General features: G+C 38.4%; 1 protein-coding gene across 2 annotated transcripts; it reads right to left on the reverse strand.

Annotated features, from left to right (window-relative positions):
* Positions 1 to 6,883: 6,883 nt before the first annotated feature.
* On the reverse strand, positions 6,884 to 18,672 carry fam83b (family with sequence similarity 83 member B). 2 transcript variants are annotated; one of them, XM_069539041.1, is made up of 5 exons: positions 18,563 to 18,672; positions 12,877 to 13,349; positions 10,742 to 10,906; positions 10,162 to 10,286; positions 6,884 to 9,881 (listed from the first exon to the last, which is right to left on the reverse strand). In XM_069539041.1, the coding sequence occupies exons 2-5, from the start codon at positions 13,324 to 13,326 to the stop codon at positions 7,898 to 7,900; spliced, it is 2,724 nt and encodes a 907-aa protein (XP_069395142.1). In that variant the 5' UTR covers positions 13,327 to 13,349; positions 18,563 to 18,672; the 3' UTR covers positions 6,884 to 7,897. The 2 variants fall into 2 exon arrangements, with proteins under 2 accessions (XP_069395142.1, XP_019943724.2); XM_020088165.2 differs by lacking the exon at positions 18,563 to 18,672 and adding an exon at positions 15,501 to 15,638.
* Positions 18,673 to 19,397: the final 725 nt, after the last annotated feature.

Consider the following 19,397-nt stretch of genomic DNA (forward strand, 5'->3'; position numbering starts at 1 on the left):
TGAGGTCAAAATGGATCAATTCACAAAGGGGTAAAGGAGTTTTTGTTCATCCGTGCATAGTTTTATATGCTGGAGTGATGGTTTTTCTATGTCTGACTTACCTTCACATCCAGATGCAACTCTCAATCATATATCATGTTTAAAATTGTATTTTAAATATTTTATAGAAATATTAATTATATTACGTTGATCGTTTACCATTTTAAGATCTTTTATGGCAGGTTTTTCCTATTTATCCTTATTTAGTAATAAGATGTTGATAGGCTGAAGTCTCTCCAGAGTTGTGATTCATAACTTAAAGCAACTTGAGATATGATTTGTCCTTATTATTCTCATTGTTAGTTAAATGCTTCACACTGTATTTAATTCCCTCAATACGTCTGAGGGTAATGTCATTAGTAGGAGACAGCAGGTGTTCCCTCTTTCCAGATGTCATTTACTCCATTGTAAAGTGGGACGTGTCTCATTTCCCCATCAGACCATTCCTATTATTTATGCAATGTGAGTTTCCTGTCTCAGCCAAGGTTATTAAAATGGCACGCATGCTCATTCAGATCCTGACAATGTCATTTTCAAGTCTTTGTCTCTTTTATTGAATGCATTTCATCCACAAAAGCTGGACCCATCAAATATTCTTCCTCTTGTTTTATCTACCTTCTAATACTAACTATCTGTATTTGGAACGCAAATTTCGCGTTGTGTAACATGGACACGTGAAACCTTCAGTATTGATAAAAAGTGAATAAACAGGTGATGTGTTCTGCAGCAGTCAGTGGGGGCAGGGTAGTGCCTTCAGCTTGCAGCGGATTTTAATTGTCCCGCCAGATCGTTTTGATAATCTTTTTATTGTAATTATTGTTATTTCACCATATCAGACTGACACAGACATTCACAAGTGTGGGCTGATCTCCATCATGCCAACAACATTCATAGAATCACCTCCTCTTTAGCAATGCTACTGTGCCTTATGTCGAGCAGAGTTACAGAGCTTTTATTTTGAAAGGTTGGGAACTCTTTAGGTCTGAATATTGTCCCGTTGCTCATGGATCATTGCAAATAAACCACATTAGATGTTTTCACAGCATTAAAAAAAGTCAGTAGGAGGCAGGATTTATCACCTACACTGCAGGCAGCCACCAGGAGGTGATGAAGACACTTTGGCTTCACTTTTGGGGAACAGGCATGTCATCCATCTTTATACATGTGGAAGCTCTAGAGTCGCTAGAGGACACCAGAACTGTAAGGTTTGTGTCACTGGAGTTTCCTATCAAATATCTGCTTATATATGTGAGTCATTGTCAGCGGAGTAGGCTCATATAACTGTGATCCTGCAGATCTGTCCTCCCATAGTGAAGAGTCTACTCACATTGAAAATATCTCCAAACATATTAATTACGAAACGAACAAAACAAAGATGACAGACACAAATGCGCCGTGTTCACAGAGATGTTCGGCAGCGAAATAACTGAAGATCGTTTTCAACGCTGCTGTGAAATCATCTTTCTACTTCATTATTATTGTGTCATGAAAAACGAAGAGACCGCTCTCAGACATGACATGTCAATTTAAAGCCTTCTTCAGCGTATTAAAAGTAGTCTACACAGTTGCCATGACACTGCGCCCAAGTTTCTGTAAGACCCAATCCAATCTTTTCTCTTTGTTTGTATTGATTTTCTTCGTCATCTTCATGTGGACAAAGGAGATTGACAGGACTGAGCCGTTTTTCGTATACTACCGTTGACAATCAGCTGGTTTTCTATTCTTCCCTGTTCAGGGTTTCAGACACAATCTTTAGTTGTTATGATTGTTGATCGTACAAGAAGTATTCATGGCAAACAAGGCAGCTTTAACAAGAAGGTTTAACTAAGGTTAGAGAAAGTAATGCTTGATGGCGTAGTCGATCTTAAGTTCTACAGAAAAGCTGTCAGAAATGAGCACTTTATGATATATCGCTTTTCAAATGATTGACTTCCAACGAATCTTAACACATAATCCCTGTCTGATACTTATCCTCGTATCAGGACGCCGTCCAGCTAATTAATTTGGCTTTCGCTGTTGCACTTGAAATAATGAGAACCTGTGAGCAAACTGAGAATCTGCTCTTTGAGAGATAGCTTTGAATATTCAGCCTTTGGGAATCTTCTTTGTAAATCACATGAAGTCAAGGATTAAAGGATAATCACAAGTAAGTAGCAATTAATGTCCTAATTCAGATCATGTGAAGTGAGGACATGAAACTCTGGAAAACTTTTTAAACAGCAAAATAATCCATCAATCGACTGACGTCTAAAACATTATCAATGATGCAGTCAGACAGATTGCAACAGATCCACTCAATAATATGTGTCAGAGGTTATTTACAGAAATTGCTCTTCTACACATGTGAAGCTGTATCCATGAAACTTGAAGCTGAAACCATACGGCACGTCAACAACTGTTAACAACTTTCTAAAAACTTAAATTTGCCTTCATGAAATTTATAAATTCGTTCAATTCAGACTTAATCTGCCAAGACAAAGAATCATAAAATATCTGCGGTCCATTTTCATGGTTGGAAAAACTCATCAAATCTGAGACAGAGTGGAAATAGGAAAAACAGCAAAGTATTGATTTGAGTCTGGATCAAAAAAAGTTTATAAAAAATGTGAGATGTGAAATTAGATCAGCATCATGCTTTAGCAGTGGTTTGCCTTTTTGATTTTATTCTCATCGGATCTCCAAAGTCTCCTTTGTTGGCACATATTCACTGCATCGATGAGCACATCTTTTTCATCTGGCCTCTGTCAGCGAGGAGACAAAGCCTCCCACACAGGAAATTACAAGAGATTATACATTTCAAGTAAAATGTAATGTTTGATTGTAATCACGCTACAGACACTGACACAAAACTGCATTTAACCTACTGATCTCTGACTCAAAGTTTAACCTGCCTGTGCCTGCTCAACCATTCTAATAATATATAATCATACACAAATTATCATTCTTTCATTCCCCATGCAGCCATTACAACAGCCATTAGTCATTAGTCATAATCCACAGTGGAACAGATGCCTAAATGTATGTCTTTACATATGATATCATTTATCTACAGCACAGTCTATTGTAATCCAACATACATCTTCTGTATGTGTGACAATTGCCATATAATAAGAATAACATATAATAATAATAACGGCACAGCAACTAAACTTTTCAGGACTAAGGTAAATGAGATGATGTAATAAAATAATACAGAAATAAACTTTAAATCTAAACAATAACAATAGAATGATGAAACACATGCAGGAGATACAAATGGTGTACTTAGATTAATAAAAGAATTTATGAAAAAAAAGACATTGATTTAAGAGATGTCATTGATTCCATATGCCTCAGAGAGTTTCAGAGCTGAGGAGCCGTGACATTAAAAGAATGCAGCCGTGCTGTATGATCTGACTCTAGTTCTGTCTCATGGAGAAGCAGTTATTTAGCAATGTAGCTGCTAACATGTTTACTTGCACATTTTTGACATTTGGTTATACAGTATTGTTTAACATTTTCTGAACAGCCATTATTCATCTCTAGAACATATCTTGGTCTATTACCAGTAAGTAGAGCTACGGAGCAGAGACTCATGAGCTATGACACAGTTTATACTTCCACTCAAACTTTTATTATGTCAGTTTAGTTTGTAGAAGAATTGTCACGCATGGAGATATTTAATCTTTGGTGATATGTTGATATTTTTCATTTATCTTTTAGCTTCTTTCTTGTGCAGCTTTTTTTATTTATTTTTTCTGACTTAGCTCTGTGTTAATCTGTAACTGTAATATCTTCTTCTAAGACGTCTTCCAAATGCGCTGTCTGCAAAATGTCAAATATTAGATCAAGTGTCTGGGAGAAACCGAAAATGTCAGGAAGACCATCAGAAAGATGCAAATCTGTGCTCATGTTTAATGGGAAGAATCTGAGCAGAGGAAATTATTTTAGAAGAACACTCTGTATTTATTAGTCAACAGAAACTGCTTTTTATATTATGAATAAATTTGATTATTTTTGCTTAAATAGTCTTTAAGATTTAAAACATATTCTCGAATGTGGTTGTATTGTGAATTTCTACTTCTTCAACTCAAATAAGATACAAACACACACAGCTGTCTGCTACATTTCACCAAAACATATATAGTGGGCAGGGGACAGTGAAGCTGAAGAGGGACTGCGAGAGTGGAAGTTTTATTTTTTCTTTCCTTCCCTTCCATTAATGTGGGGAGAGCAGCAACGCGATCAGGCAACATCCATTCACCCCTAGAGTGGAATTCAATTGTTGGAAGTGCACTGCATTTCAATGAGGCTCACTGGAAATGCTCGCAGCAATGTCAAAATCAGCATCAACCGACCACATGAAAGATGTGCTTCAGGTGTATCGAAGAACTCCGCTGTCAAATATTTTAACCGAGTTCCAGATCCTCATCAAAGCGAGAGGATCTGTAGCTGTCAGAGAAGAGGAGGAGGATGTGGCTGCATTGCATCACATAATATTGAGACTGCTCCATTTATTCTTGCTCTGCGATTACAGAAGGGATTGTTCAGCTGCAGGAGTCCTCTGCACCTGGAAATTAAGTTCCACAGCAATCACTTGTGCATAATGTTATTACCTTGCTGTAATTCTGACATTCATTTACCAAGCGAACATGCTCATTGGCTGCACTAAGCAAAGGAGAATAGACTACAATGCCTTTGTTGTCATTGGGCAACAAACTTGACTGCGCATCTCCGAAACGTTCGTATAAAAATCCACAAGTAAAGAAATTATACATAAAATGTGTTTTTATGTGAAGTTCAATGTTAAATAATGTTTCACGATCAAATATTTTTCCCATAGAGCTGCTGATTTAGGGAAAAGTTTATGTGAGGGTCAACTGGCCAAACTGAAAAAACTTAATGAGAAAGCTGCTTATAGGGTTAACATTTAACATTTAGGAGATGGATTATGTTTACCCCCAAAAAAAGATATGAACATGTTTTTTATAATATCTGAAATGATGTCTCCTTGCTTTTTGCAAGGATGACTGTAATGAAGATACCATCTGTGTCTTTGACAAAGCATAATGGATATGGGGTGGGCGGGTCATAGGATAGAAAAGGACCGGATGAAGTAAAATTATACAGTGGAAAACAGAGCAAGAGAGAGAGATACATTGATGCCATAATAATATAGGAAAGAAAAAAATAATAATAATGATAACTTGAGGAAATGTGCTCTGCTGTAAATTATATCTTACCGTTTTTTCAAGTGGATGCATCTCCATCCTCTTTAGATGAAAGTACATTACATACACAAGAGTTTTTCTCTCTCAGAAAATAAAAAAAGGTCTAAAAATATATTTCTTTCTTCATACACAATATTCTATAAAAACCTTTCAAATAAATGAGAAAAGGAAATGGTGAAAATAAATCAACAGTGTGTTGATTCATGAAAATTATTTTTGTCACACAGCTTCCTTTGACTCTACGTTAGTTCAATGGTGTCAAAATAGTAAAATCAGTTATATGATTATTCCTTTCACATTACAACAATATATACATACACATTAGAACAATATATGTTTCGAATGTTTTACTCATGTGGTAAAAGAGGATGTTTGCTTCTTTTAGACCTTTAGAGTATACCTTTACTCTAAAGTTTTAAAACATAAAGATTAAATGTTTCTCTCCGTGTTGTACAATCGTACAATCAGTTGCCAAGAGGATCTTTGTTGAGTCAAAACATTGCTTATATAAGCTCAAGGGAGCTGTGACTCCTGATAACAGCTAATTTTCTTTTTCTTAACTTTGGTGTAATCACCACAGAGAGCGGAACAGAGAGAGAGAGAGCAGCAAATTGCTCCCAATTTGTTGCAGATTTTCTTTCGGGTTTTCTTTTTTTCACTTTTTGTTGAGCTCTACTGCAAAGTGTGTAATTTACATGACTCCCGGACATCCTGCCGTCATATAGCAGACGGAAACTCAGAACATAACCCATAATTTTCATCAACATTTTATCAGCATCAGATATCAGCTCTGTTCTTTATATACAGTCTATGGTTGGAACTCAATCTACCGCTGCCGCATGAGAACTCAAGCTTCTGTGCATGAGGCACCCGTTCAATCAGATGAGCTGTTGCGTGCTATCTATTAAGTACATTTTTAAGTGTTCAGTCTATTAGGGGCGCACCAGGTTCTACTCTACCTCACCGCAGGTCTCTCTCATCTCAAACTAACACGACTGTGGTCTCCCTCGGCTGTGATGTAACTTTTCTGTCGACTGCTGTCTTTACGAGCCTGTAGACCTGATTTATCCTCGCCAACCTGCTGTTGCATGAGTGCTCATTTCAGGAAACAAAAATGATCAATGTAAGTTTTTTATTTGTAATGAATTTGTATTTAATTGAACCTTTCTCTGTAGATTGTCTTTAGCTTTATACTTTGCCTCATTCCAAAACAAAAATGTAGTTGGTTCAGTTTTTAATGAGGGGAATTGTTTGGATTGTTTCTCACTTATGGTGAGCTGTCAGCGATGCTTATGTGCACATAATGCGTTATTGTTAAAGTCCAAGTCCGACCATTATTGATGCAAACCAACTTGAATATATAGATTATTTTGTCTTTTATGTTTTCTGTAGGATGTAACTTAGCGGCAACAGCTTTTGAAACAATCCCCCAGATGCTCAAGTTCTTTTATTAAGTTGACAGTTAAAATTAGACTGTGAGACACAATTTTCACAACATAAAACAAAACCTTTGATTTCTCTTGAAGAGGAAAGCTTCAGTGACTGGTTTACATTTTCTTCCAGCTGGGCCCTGTCACCACTGTATGTTTTCAAATCCAGTCATTAAAAGTTTCAATAAAGCATGTGAAAAAATAAACAGTTCAAAACTTTATTAGACATTGTAAAATTATTGCAACCCCCATAGCATTCATAAAACCTCTGTCAAACACATAAATATCAAGGATGTGATGACGTACAGATATGTTTTCCATCATGTGGAGCCCTGGTTAGATTTTGTGTTGAAGGCATATGCAACAGTTTAACCTTAACGGTCAGAATCCTCTAATGAAACACAACAGCACATCGGTATGCCCACAGTGACAAATTGTGCAGATATACACAGTGTACACATTCACACAGCTATGAGTCAATGCATCCGAAGCATCCCTTGACAGCGTTTGAATTCATTACCTTGATTGACCCAAGTGGAAAATAAATAGCATGAAAGAGGAGTTTTGAGATAATGTTCTATAATAAGTCCACAGCATGTATTCATATAAAATATACTCTGTTCGCCTCTTACTGGTATTCATCAGTGCACAAGTAAAAGAAGCAGAGGTTGATGTGTAAACAGTATTTTGCTAAATAAACAAAGAAATCAAGGGCATAAATACAAATCACAGACTATGAATGGACAATGCATCTTCACTTCCTCCTGTTGTGCAAAAATTACGTTTTGATATCCCAGATCATGGGCTTTTGACATAATTTGGAGCCAGAGTGAAGGTCCTGCTAATACATGAGCTCGACCAATCACAGCTGTCAATCATAATGTTTTATCATGTTTTTATCAAATAAAGACTTAAAAAGAAACTTATCTGACAAATGAGTACTTGGACAAACAGTGTAATGAGAATGATCTTTGAAATGAAAATCTTTGAGAAAATTTTACTTAATCTGTACATAGACTTTTTAGTTTTGTTCATCTCTCATAACATGGAGGAGGTGGGTTTATGACCTAAAATGCAGCCAGCCACCGATGATTTGGCTTCATTGTTCGGGAGCTGTCATGTCGTCCATCTTTATATCCAGTCGATGATAGAAATAGAAATATTACCAGTGTGCCCATTCGTCATAATTGACGATTATGTGTTCTGCAAATGCATCAGTCAGTACTTGTTCTTGTGTATGAGATTTCCCACCCTATGAAAAAACTTCCCCAGCTTATTTTCATGGTGTCCTCGTGAAGCCCGGTTGAGGCTGTGTTCGGCAGCTGCGTCGGCTTTAGGAAGGCTTTTGGTTTTCTCTTGGGAACGTGTGTTTCCAAAGCCATGTGGAGATTGTTTCTTTTCCAATGAGCAGAATGGCTCAAACCTGCTATACAGGCGACTGTCTGCCCCACCATTTTTTGTCCATCTGTCTGTATCAAGGCTGTCCAGAACAGTGGATTTCTGCTGTTTGGTTGTATCGGGGCGAGTCGGGACCTGCGGTGAATGTTGGTACTCCTTAGTCGTCAACTCAGGTTTCAAAGAGTTTGGATGTCTGTCTTTTGGCCACTTCCTTTGGTGCTCTGAGGAGGATCTGACTGGGCTACTTGTGTTTCTTTGGACTTTTTGATATCCATCAGATTTTTTCACCTCATCCTCAGCTGTTAAAGTGTCTGTGCTTACACCTGAATTGAGACTTAACGTTTCAACATTCCTGACTAAATCCTCTTTTTTCTCTGGTATATTCAGCATTGATTTTATGTTCTTGGAGCTCTTCTGGAGTAAAGGTTGAGAGCCCTTGCTGTTGGCTATAGCCATCAAATCCCTGCTTTTCACATCCAGAGTTGCTGCAGACACAGTCCTGCACGGGGGTTCCAGCCATTTGGGGGTACCAGGGCCCATTGTACCTGTGATATTCTTGACATCATATTGAGAGACAGACCTTTGATCTTCATTCAGATTTGACACATATGCACCATTCTGAGAATTGATCCCTGCTGTGCTCCTATTAATGGGCATCCTTGCAAAAGCTGCATACATGTGACCTGAGGATTCATGTGCGTACTCTGTGTTTGATCTCGGATCTGCAAGGCTATGCCTTTTCTGCCAACTGTCTGTCAGGATGTCAGGGTTTGTGATCATATGTCCACCTTTAGCTCGGCCTAAACTGGCATAAGCAGATTGATAAGAGTTCATTCCTGGACCGTAGTTTGCATTATTGCGATTGTCATCCAAAATCTGCGAACTTTGTCCCTTCATCATGAATTCGTCATTATTTATTCTGTTCTCACAGGCTGCAGTTGGATTCCACTGCATAGATGTGTAGTGCAGAGGAGTGTGTGGTGCTGCTCTGTTTGGCTCCATGTGCTCTGGTATAGTTGGCCTTAAAACATAGGAAGACCTGGTTCGTCCCTGCATGAAAGAACCAGCTTTGACCGTTTGTCCGTCAAACTGGTCTAAATAGTCACAAGAGTCTCCGAATGGGACGTCAGGGTTTTTGAGGTAAGACTCGATCCGCAATGTGCGCATGAACGACTTTGATGTATTCTCCAGTGTTGGCATATTCTGCTGCATGGACAGAATGTGTTTGTCACTGTCATTATAAATGTTTTGACCTCTGTATATCTGCGGCACTTGTAAATAATTGTCCCTGGGATAGTTTATTCCATTTCCTGTTTCTCTGGAGATATTCCAGTGGCTTGCCCTGGGCTCGATGTTCTGTGGCATATATACATCTTGTCTCTCCCCTGCATAGCTGTGCCTTTTCAAGAGGTTCATTGCCTCTGAAGACTGCAAATGGGACATCTGGTTCTGTGCACCGAGCCCATTCTCAATCAATGGCCCCAGGTTGTTTGGTTCCTCTTCTAAGAACCTCTCCTCAAGGTCTCTCAGGCCCAGTTTCCTCTCACAGGTCTTCCGATAGACTGTGTCCAGCGTGTGCCTTAGCATGTCCCTCCTTTCAATTTTCTGTCCAGAATGAGATGCTGGCAAAATCTGTCGTCCATATGACCCGTTTTGTTGAAACAAGCCCTCCGGGAGGCTAAGCTCAGCTGGCACAGTCGACCGGGCGTAGAGAGTTCGAAACTCCTCATCGTACAACTTCACCAGATGGCCTGTGATGATCTGTACCATGCTCAGATGAATCTTCTCATATGACCAAGTAAAGCTGTAAACAAACATAAAAACGTGAATATATTGAATTTAAAAAACATTGTTTAAAAACATTCAATTTAATTTAATTTTTTATCCATTTGGGACTAAAATACAAAATATATTTAAAAAATAACACTGGTTCTGGGTGATTTATTTTTTTTGCAAAGTCTATTTTTACATTTATGCTGAAAGAAAAAACTAAAGCTGCCCCATTTTATAGAGGCTTTTTTTCTTGTAAGGCAGCTGTTAACTACTCCTAACAGCTTTTCTGATGTGAAGCCATGCTTATTTACCTGTATGAGCCATAAATCGCTGTGTGGCAGTCAACTAAAAGAAACTTCTGCTCCATTGCGCCATGAAATCTTGCTCCTGATCGACAGAGGTAATCCTGACCTTTCACAGTGCGGACCCTCACGTTCTGTCACCAGAGCAGTGAAAGGAAAATGTCAGAATTGTATTTACACTGTTGAAGTTTACAAAATAAGCTCATAAATGTCAGTCAAACAGAAGAACAGCTGAGAAAGGCGTTGCATTGTTAATCAACATTCTGCAGAGTTTGAATGTTGCATTTGTTGGTTTCTGCTGCAACCGGTTGTATGCATGACTCCACCCAATAAACAGGAGAAACCAGATTTTGATAATGAGACTTTGTTTCCACAACAGTGAAATATGAATGGACATTGGCTTGCATGCAGTTTGTATGTAGATATAGAGTCATATGCAAAATATACATATAGAAAAAACTGAGGGTACATTCTCTTACAACACCTCAAAGCAAAGCAACAACCTCGAAAAACATATCATTTTCAATGTTATGTACGTTAGAATCAAGAGATGCTCACATGGATGTTTTAAATCACATACAGTACTCACCCTGAGTTGTTGAATTTTTACATCGTGATTTTCTGCCATTGTGAGGAAACATTTCAAATGTAAATCATCCAGAAGCACGTAAACTGCAACTCCTCGCACAGAGGCATCAACAATTTCTTTGAATATGTCGACATCAGTGAACACATCCATCACAATGGCAATGACCTGCAGGACATGGTGAATAAATCATGATCACTTAAGACCAGAGGGGTTGTAATACATTTAACCACTTCACACCTGGGGAACCTGTGATTTGATCCACAATAGATAAAGTCACAGTTCATGAACAAGTGTGGACAAAATTAGTCTGACACAAAAAAATACTAGAGTTGTTGTAAATGGAAGACAGTCTAAGAATATGCAGTTAAAGCAGTCAATGTAATGTTTGTGTAGAGGACAAATGGAGGGTAAAAGTTTTGGTATGTGTAATAAACACATTAGTTATTGATCCCAAATCATGTTGTAGTATTCCTGGAAGAGTTTCTGAAATTTCAAGGATGAGGTAAAAGTTTTTGTATCTACAATATAAAATATTTCTGTCATCCCGGGAAGAGTATTTTGGGTTATCAAGGACACGATCAAAGTTTTTCTCTGTAATCTGTAATTTCCCTTCAGGCTTAATGAGACTTCAGTAAAAGTTCATCATGATAATGTGCACTTTGAAAATACTGAATGTTATGAAGCCGCAACATAATACAGTGTTCCAGTGGCAGTAATGAGCTCTTTAATGAACTAATGTCCAACTAATTCCTTTCCCTCTTTTCATTTCCTGTGTGGTACATTTGTCTAAAAAGATTTCTATCCTTCAGATGAACCATGAGAAGGGTAATTCTCAATCTGTGCAATGTCCAAACAATGCATACATTTTAATGAATATTCCCTCCAAAGTTGCTGTTTGTCAGATACAAGAGATTTCACCTGCTTAACTATATTTAAAGTAAATGGTTTTATACTGCACTGGTTGTAACTTTGGGAAACAAGGAGGAGGGTTTCGTTGGCTCTTTGTGAGTTGTAGACAGAAACTAAGTCTTTTTCTGTCCAGACCTGTTACACACCAGGTTGGTTTATTTGAGTCAGAACAACACAACATGTAATAACAGCAGAACTCATTTTGACCTACAAAACTAGTTTATGAATCATAATGACGCAGTCTGAGAAGTGGTTCTCACACTTTACTCTTAAAATGATAGGTTGCAAAACCAGAATTCGACCTCATCAACCCCGGCAGACACTCCTCTACTCTGCAAGCTGAGAGCAACAGAAATCCATGGAGCTGCCTCGGGGTTTAAAGTACAGGTAACATACCATAGACAAGCCTCATTCTCCAATTTTACTTGGTAGAAAAACATGAAGTACGTCGGAGTCAGTTTGTCTGACTCCGACAGTGTAAGCATACCACAACAAAGTCTGTGTATTCTTTCACTTACATCTTTGTGAGGACCATTTTGGCCTGTCCTGACTTATTTTCTGAGGTCCGGGTTAAGATGTGAAGTGTGGTTAGGTTAAGTTCAGTGTTAGGCATGAGTTGGTCATAGTCTAGGATAGGGATAAGATTTTGGTTTGGCTGTCTACAATGTCACTGCAATGTTCTGGCAAGGATAGCTGTGCAAACTCGTGTGCACACTTGTACTCGTCTTTCCTGTTATTTTTAAGCCTTGCTCTTAAGGTTAGAATTAGGGTTGGGACTAGGGAATTAGTTGTGATGGTTATACGGTTAGGGTAAGGGGCTAAAGGGAATGCATTATGTCAGACAGGTGTGTTAACACAGACACATCATGGGCACTTATCTTCCTTATGGGGACAAAAAGCAAGTTTGCATGATGTAGATCATTTCATTTTGAGTTGAAGATATGTTTTAAATGGGTGACGGTGGTATGATAGTTAGAATGGGATGTTCCCCCTTCGGATACCGGGGTTCAGACAGGGTCTGGAGTTTGCATGCACCCCCGGTAAAGATCATGGAAGGAGATGTTTTAAGATAAGGTTAGGGTAAGGCAAGTTGTAACATAGGTAAGGGGAGGTCTCTAGGAAATCAATGTAAGACAATAATGTCCTCCAAAGTCATGGAGACACATGTTTGTGTACGCATGTGCATGTGTTTGTGTGCATCTGCATGTCAGAACATTGTTGATTACCTGTCTTGCATCCTGAAGCTGCTTACGGATCATGTCTTTGATACTGGGGTTGTTTTGTCTTGGTGGATGAAAGAGCAGATCAATATTTGTCTGCAGTTTTTCATGAATGACCTCCGGCCACCCTAAATCCAAATCCGGCGTGTCCACATCCGAGTGGAGTGGCCAGTAAGTCCCTGATGATGATTGGCTGTCCGATGGCTCATTGATTTCCTCCGTGTGTTTTTGAGGTGGAAGCTGTTCTGCATTTGACGTGATAAAACTGAGCTCATCCTCCGACAGGAAGCTCCCGATACGCTCTCCCTTGAGAAACTCCTGGTAACTGTCTCTGCCATCACTCACCAGGCGATCAATCGCCAGGCGATATGACTCTTTGTAGTGGGGGTGGATATAATCCTCTGCTTTAAACTCTCCCCTCAAGGATGACAGCATGGAAAATTCTGGAGCCTCCATTGCTCCAGACTGTTTCAGCAGACCTGTCATGGAAAATAGAAACCAGTGACATGATTTAAAAACATCAAACACTATATCAGAGTGGAAAAGGCCTAAAGACTGGATTTTTTAAAGCTAAATTAATCAAAGTAAACGGTAACGTCATACATGACAATATCATCAAGCCGCATGGGAAGGTAATGATGTTAAGCCATATTGTAGCACATATAATGTCATATAGTGTAATACCAAGATTAAGTAAAAGTATTCATCTTTAAGCTTAGTACATGGAAAAGTCTATAGTATAATAGTAGGGTAACATAACTTTCAAGACTTTCGGTTTTCATGGTACTGTGTTCACGCATTTGCATAGTTATTGCCTAAGGTATTCTTAATACTGCAATTAATAAAAGATTTCTAGTGTCCGTAAGTAGTTGCGGAAATCCCTTTCTGTGGAACGCATATCTTTTCATCTCATCAGCTTCGCACTTCATGTGAATTGCTAAAGGCCTGATGAAGTTCAGTGTCAAATTTGGTTGTGTATAGACACACGGTACATTCAATATTAATAGTTTGAATAAACAGGCAACCAGTGTTTTGAGACACTCAGTGGCTCGTACTTATCAATGTAAGTGGCATTGTTGAAAAGAATATAAGTGCGTTCTTGACAAAGTGCACGTTCATGCTGACAGCAAAGACAGTTCTGGTCGAGTTTCACAGAACTTTGAATAAAGAGTTGAATAGCTCTTTGTGCTGCTTCTGTGGCTTCAGGGTTCAAGATCCAGCAGTCTTTTCTTTCCACAGCTGAATTAGTGCAGATGACTTTTTCAGTTTCAGATAGAAAGCTGTGACCAGCATCACCACAGGCCAAACAAACAGCCCACTCCAGACACACATGGCTCTGAGCAATGTTCAAATGACCCCAATCGTTATTGGTCAATTGTGATCCTTATCTAAACAAAGCAAACCAGATTCACTTTCCAAATGACTAACAGGTATTTGAAGACCAAGTATACCAAATGATAACCACTAGATCCAGATTAAACAAAAGGGTAATTAAAGTATATGCCCAAAAATATCAGCCAACTAACTGTTTCTTTGAAACAGACATTACAGAGAGTAAAGATAAGTTAATAAAAGGCTGACTTTAATGAACCAGTGTCTCATGTCTCAATATCTGTGAGCCTGCATATTGACAATGCTCTTAATGTGTTGATTGTGATTAACTCTGAATGGGGGTGATAAATGGCACAGACGTGAACAAATTAATTTAAAGTTTCTCCGGAACTGCTTCCCAATTAGCACGTGATTAAATGGTGGTTGAGTTGAAATGGGGTAAAATAAAACCAGTAAAAATAAATGTGATGTTAGTGAACGACTACACAGCTTGTATTTCAGTAACTGCATTACTATGGAATAAAGTGGGAGTTTAGTTAAACTTTCAAAACATGCACTCACTCCAAAAAAGACAGGTAAAATGTAGCCTGAACGCCCCTAATTGAATCTGTCACTGAATATGTACAGTATATAGTCTAATGACAGTTGAAAACCTTATAGGGGGAAAGAACTTGTTTCGATATTTTATTTCACTTATTTTCAATAAAATACCCTCATCCAAGTATAATGAAGAGATGTTACATCTCTTAATACTTGCTGAATAAAGCAGAGCGTCCCTGGCAGTTAGACACTAACAGGTGTTGAAACAAGGGAACTGGGATTTTTGAGGTCTTTGATGATGAGAGAGTGTGTGAATCTTTTTTTTCAGGAGAGTTTCTTTCATGCTATTATGCATAAAATGTTTCTTTCACTGCTAAGAGCCTAACACTTAACATAAATTCATCTCTGAGGTGTCAAACATACTTAGAGTTCTGGATGTACTTGTAAAAGAAAACTGTAAAAGAAACACTGAACAGCTTTTAGTGAAGTAGGCTATATTTATGTATCATTAAAACAGGTAAATGTTTTTTAATGTTTCGCGTCATCTTAGTAATCATAACCTGCGTCGTACACCATAACCTTCCACAAACAGCACATTTATTTACACATCTCATCACAAACTTCCTGCTGTTCAGAGAATTCATTTCAAACAGCTTTTTTGTTGTTTTCCTACAGAGCTGCTGCTTCTCTCTGAGGCTTCAAATGCACCGTGAGCAACTAACAACGCCATTAATTTTTACTGAACAACAGCAACTTACATGTAGATTCTGAACTTTGTGAAAATCCTCTTGTTTTTTTCCTCCGAATATCCCTCTTAGACTTTATGTACGTTCACCCAGTCCTCAGTATTCAGAGAAGCTATTGTGTGCCAGCTGGAAGAGACAAAGACAAGGAGGTGTCTCGGCATGATAAGCAGTCTGCAGGTGGAGGGTGTGGATTCCAGTTTTGACATGCAAATGAAACTAGCTCACAGGCAGCCATAAACCTGTTTGAGACTTGGAGCCACTCCCCCTCCCTGCCCAGGGACAAGGTTCACACCGATGGAAAAATCAAGATAGTGACAGACATAAACTGGCTTTGATGAACACTCCAGGGTTAAAGGCACCAGGCCTCATCAAACTTTTCTGTTCAGTGCTGTGTTAACACCAACCGAGATAATAATGCAAAATTTTACATTAGTGTTCACACACCTACTTTTCTTTCTTCACAAATTGTATCATAGGAAAAAAGAGGTGTATGTGGCCATTTTAATCAAAGCACTTGTGTTAGCAGAAGTTCCACAAAGAAAGGAAGTCCACTGATCCAAATAAACTTTAATAAGCCAAGGATCATTACTCTCCATTTTATCTCACATGTGCCTGAAATATCAAGACGGAACAATTCAAATAACTGTGACAGGGACGCAGCTGTATTAGTGTGTCAAAGGCCTGAATGTAACTTGTGCAGTCATGTGCTCATGTTGGTGACATCTGGCATTCTTCTGGTGAGTTCTGACTGACTCCTTGAGTAACTGGCTCATTATGTAACATCTGTTTCTCAGGAGGAAATTCTGCTTCAACTTAAGTCACCTTACCAGAACTAAACCAGCTAGAAACACAAACAGGATAATTTGTTGCATCAACATCATCAGTTTGCGTTTTTCAATGGCTTTTACATAATTACACACAAAAATGATATACTGTGGCTCCACGCCTCGATCACTACTGTTCAGACTCTGACTCGAAAATTGCGTCAAAAGCTCGATATGACTCAACCCATATACAAAATATTTTAGCCAAACGTTTGAACAACCGGAGGAAGTGGGGACACGTCTTCCAATCTTTTTGTATGGTCCTGATTCTATGGTCCTATGATTCTAATTTGCAGCTTCCCATGAAGGCACAAAACCAATTTAACTAAAAACACCCAAGACTTATTGAAGTCTGTTTCTCAGGTGTCACAGTGTTTGCAGCACATACAGTATGTTTGAGGGTCTTCTGTTCGAAAGTATATATGCATATGGCAAACATTTGCACTCCTCATGCTCAGACTGTACAAATTCATCACACTTCTGCGTGCACTGTTATGAATGTTTGCCCTCCTTTTTAAAGGCTGCTATTCTTTCTGCCGTAGCACAATTCAAATCTCATCAGTGGACCTTGGCTTTTCAGTGCTTTTTATTCTGAGTATGAGAAAAAAATATTTACCTGTAGCTCTAAAGGTAGAACAATGCTTTATTTGAACCAGATTGATATTGAAAGCAGAGCTGCTGCAAGCATAGACATGAATATCCTGAAGATATCATGTGTTTCTATATATATATATATATATATATAAAACTGAGTTTTCAGAGTCAAATGTTCCTGCTTCAGAAGTGTTAATCCGACACAAACAATCCCTGTGAGGCAGCATCATAACAGAGGGAATGTTTTAACCCCACAGTGGTGGAGAAACTTTTGAGTCTTGGATATCGTCCATCTTCACTAAATCTCTTCAATCAGCCCTATGGCATTTCTCAGGTCTGTTCAGAAATGCATGTCAAGTATCCAGAGGCTCTAAACAACATTTGGCGAAGTGAAGTGAACCTGTGCCTCCACTGGCTGTAACACAGATACATCACTCTACACCTGGAAATGAAACAGTTTTCCATCCCTAAGTTGCTGTTTTGAGAAACCAGTAAGTAACCCTAAAGTAGCAGCTTGAAAATTTGTTTTTTAGTACCCTGACTTGGAATCGGGAGAATGGTTCTCTTTCATTACCACTTCTGACCCTTAACACCAACTCTTGCACTGTGTAACTGAGTGAGTAAGATTTCCTGGAAGTGCGTATAGCCTACTGACTGACAGTTGCAGCTTAAATTGTCAGAATCAGCAAGTTTAAAAGTATTTCTGAACTGTAGATTACATAAAAAGACTAAATTAAAATAATTTTAAAAGCCTTTATTTCCAATATCCAGTGAGGAAATTTAAAATTTGATAAATTCTAAACAGAGTTTAGTTGTGTTTCAGTTCAGTAAGTGAGACTATGCAGTCAGAGCTTTGTTTTTTCTCTACATGAAAATCAACAGAATTAATCACATCGCGTGGCTGCGGAGGGCGCTGTGGTTCAGCAAGAGTTACATCATGTTGCTTCAAGGAAAACACAGTTTGACATCTTGAGAAAGTTGGGAAAGATGATTTTTGTCTTTTTTACCAAACAGTATAGTATATCTATACACTACGGCTACAGCTACCGCTACAGAAGCTGGTTTTATCAGCTTAGAACAACAGACAAAGACTGTTAACACCCTTTATGCTATGCTAACCTAGCTGGTAGCTTCGCATTAACAATCCAAAAGAGTAAAAATTATGTTCTCATCTAAAGAACTTAAGCTTCAGGGTGCACTTGATCAGTGAAGACAATGACTCTGGAGAGATGAGAGAAATAGCCTTGTCCACATTCATAAAGGTTATTAATGAATTATAAAGTAACCTGAATCTGTTTCTGCCGTACACTTCTGTTTTTCTTTTTTCATCAGCAGTCAAATTTGTCTATGAAGTTAATTTGAATGTCAACAATATATGTGAAGTACCTTTTTCTTTTCTTGTCCATTATTTTGTCTCGTATGTATATGATTGTGAGTCAGGAGATGAAATCTTCATTGCCAGAACATCATAATTGTGAAACTGAGTGATGAAATCAAAAGTAGTATTTTTTATGTGATGTTATTGCAATAGCAAATATAGAAGCCTGTCTTCCAAATTAATCATAAGAAAATTAACAGGAAACTGTTGAAGCAGTCATGATACTATTTTACAGTGTGCGTGATGGTAATGTACAGACTGTGCTCATTCATCCATACCGTAACACTTCTGGTAGTTCCCCGGTTCTTCCTATGAAAAGACGTGTGAAGAACAAGATATCTTTACCATTGTTCAGCTGCGTCTTGAATCTGGGCGTGTGAAGATTAAGTAACGTCTGCACTAAGTGACAGGGATTTTCTTTACCTGAAGCAGCCTCTCTTTGAGTCACCTTTTGTGACACCCAATCCCTGCTCCGTGCAGTCGTTCATGATCTGCTCCTCGGGCTGTTCTAAGACCTGCCGACAAGTCTGAGCAAGTGCCGCGTTGTTGTGGCCTCGACGTGAAGCATCTCTACTCGGCTAAAAGCAGCAGTGACATCAGTAAGAAACATGTCATTGAGACAGCTGAAAACAAAGAGGGGATCATTCAGTCTCACAGGAATTTAAAAGGTTTTATGTGTTTGGCTGTAAAAACAAATATTTGAGTAGACAGATTATTATTTAATTTAGCCTATTCATCATTACTTATAGTTTCATGACACATCCTTTAAATCAACATTGGATGATGATGATGATAATGATGATGATGATATTGATATTAATATGTTTCAGTGACATAATAGTGCGTTTACATAATGCGTGTAACATAAAGGAGTCAGTGTTTTATATGTTTAACTGTGACAGCTGGATCTCCACTGAGACATTTAAACACCGTTGTTTAAAAGGTTTATTATAGATGGTTGATGACACATTACATGTTGAGGGTTTTGTGGTTTGTCCGCAAAACAAGGAAGTTATAGCTGTGGGGAGCCCACAACGATTTATATTATCATGGGGAAAAATACAGCTACAATCTGTGCAAACAGAGATCTGAGACGAGCAAGTACAAAATATC

The sequence above is a fragment of the Paralichthys olivaceus genome, chromosome 14 (genome assembly GCF_024713975.1).
Source record: "Paralichthys olivaceus isolate ysfri-2021 chromosome 14, ASM2471397v2, whole genome shotgun sequence".
Lineage (NCBI taxonomy): Eukaryota > Metazoa > Chordata > Actinopteri > Pleuronectiformes > Paralichthyidae > Paralichthys > Paralichthys olivaceus.

Coding starts and splice junctions, on each gene's coding strand:
- fam83b (XM_069539041.1), bottom strand. CDS start 13,326: ATGGAGGCTCCAGAATTTTCCATGCTGTCATCCTTGAGGGGAGAGTTT. Junction 10,907..12,876: donor AGCTTCAGGATGCAAGACAG/GTAATCAACAAT, acceptor CATGTCCTGCAG/GTCATTGCCATTGTGATGGA. Junction 10,287..10,741: donor TAAAAATTCAACAACTCAGG/GTGAGTACTGTA, acceptor CTCTGGTGACAG/AACGTGAGGGTCCGCACTGT.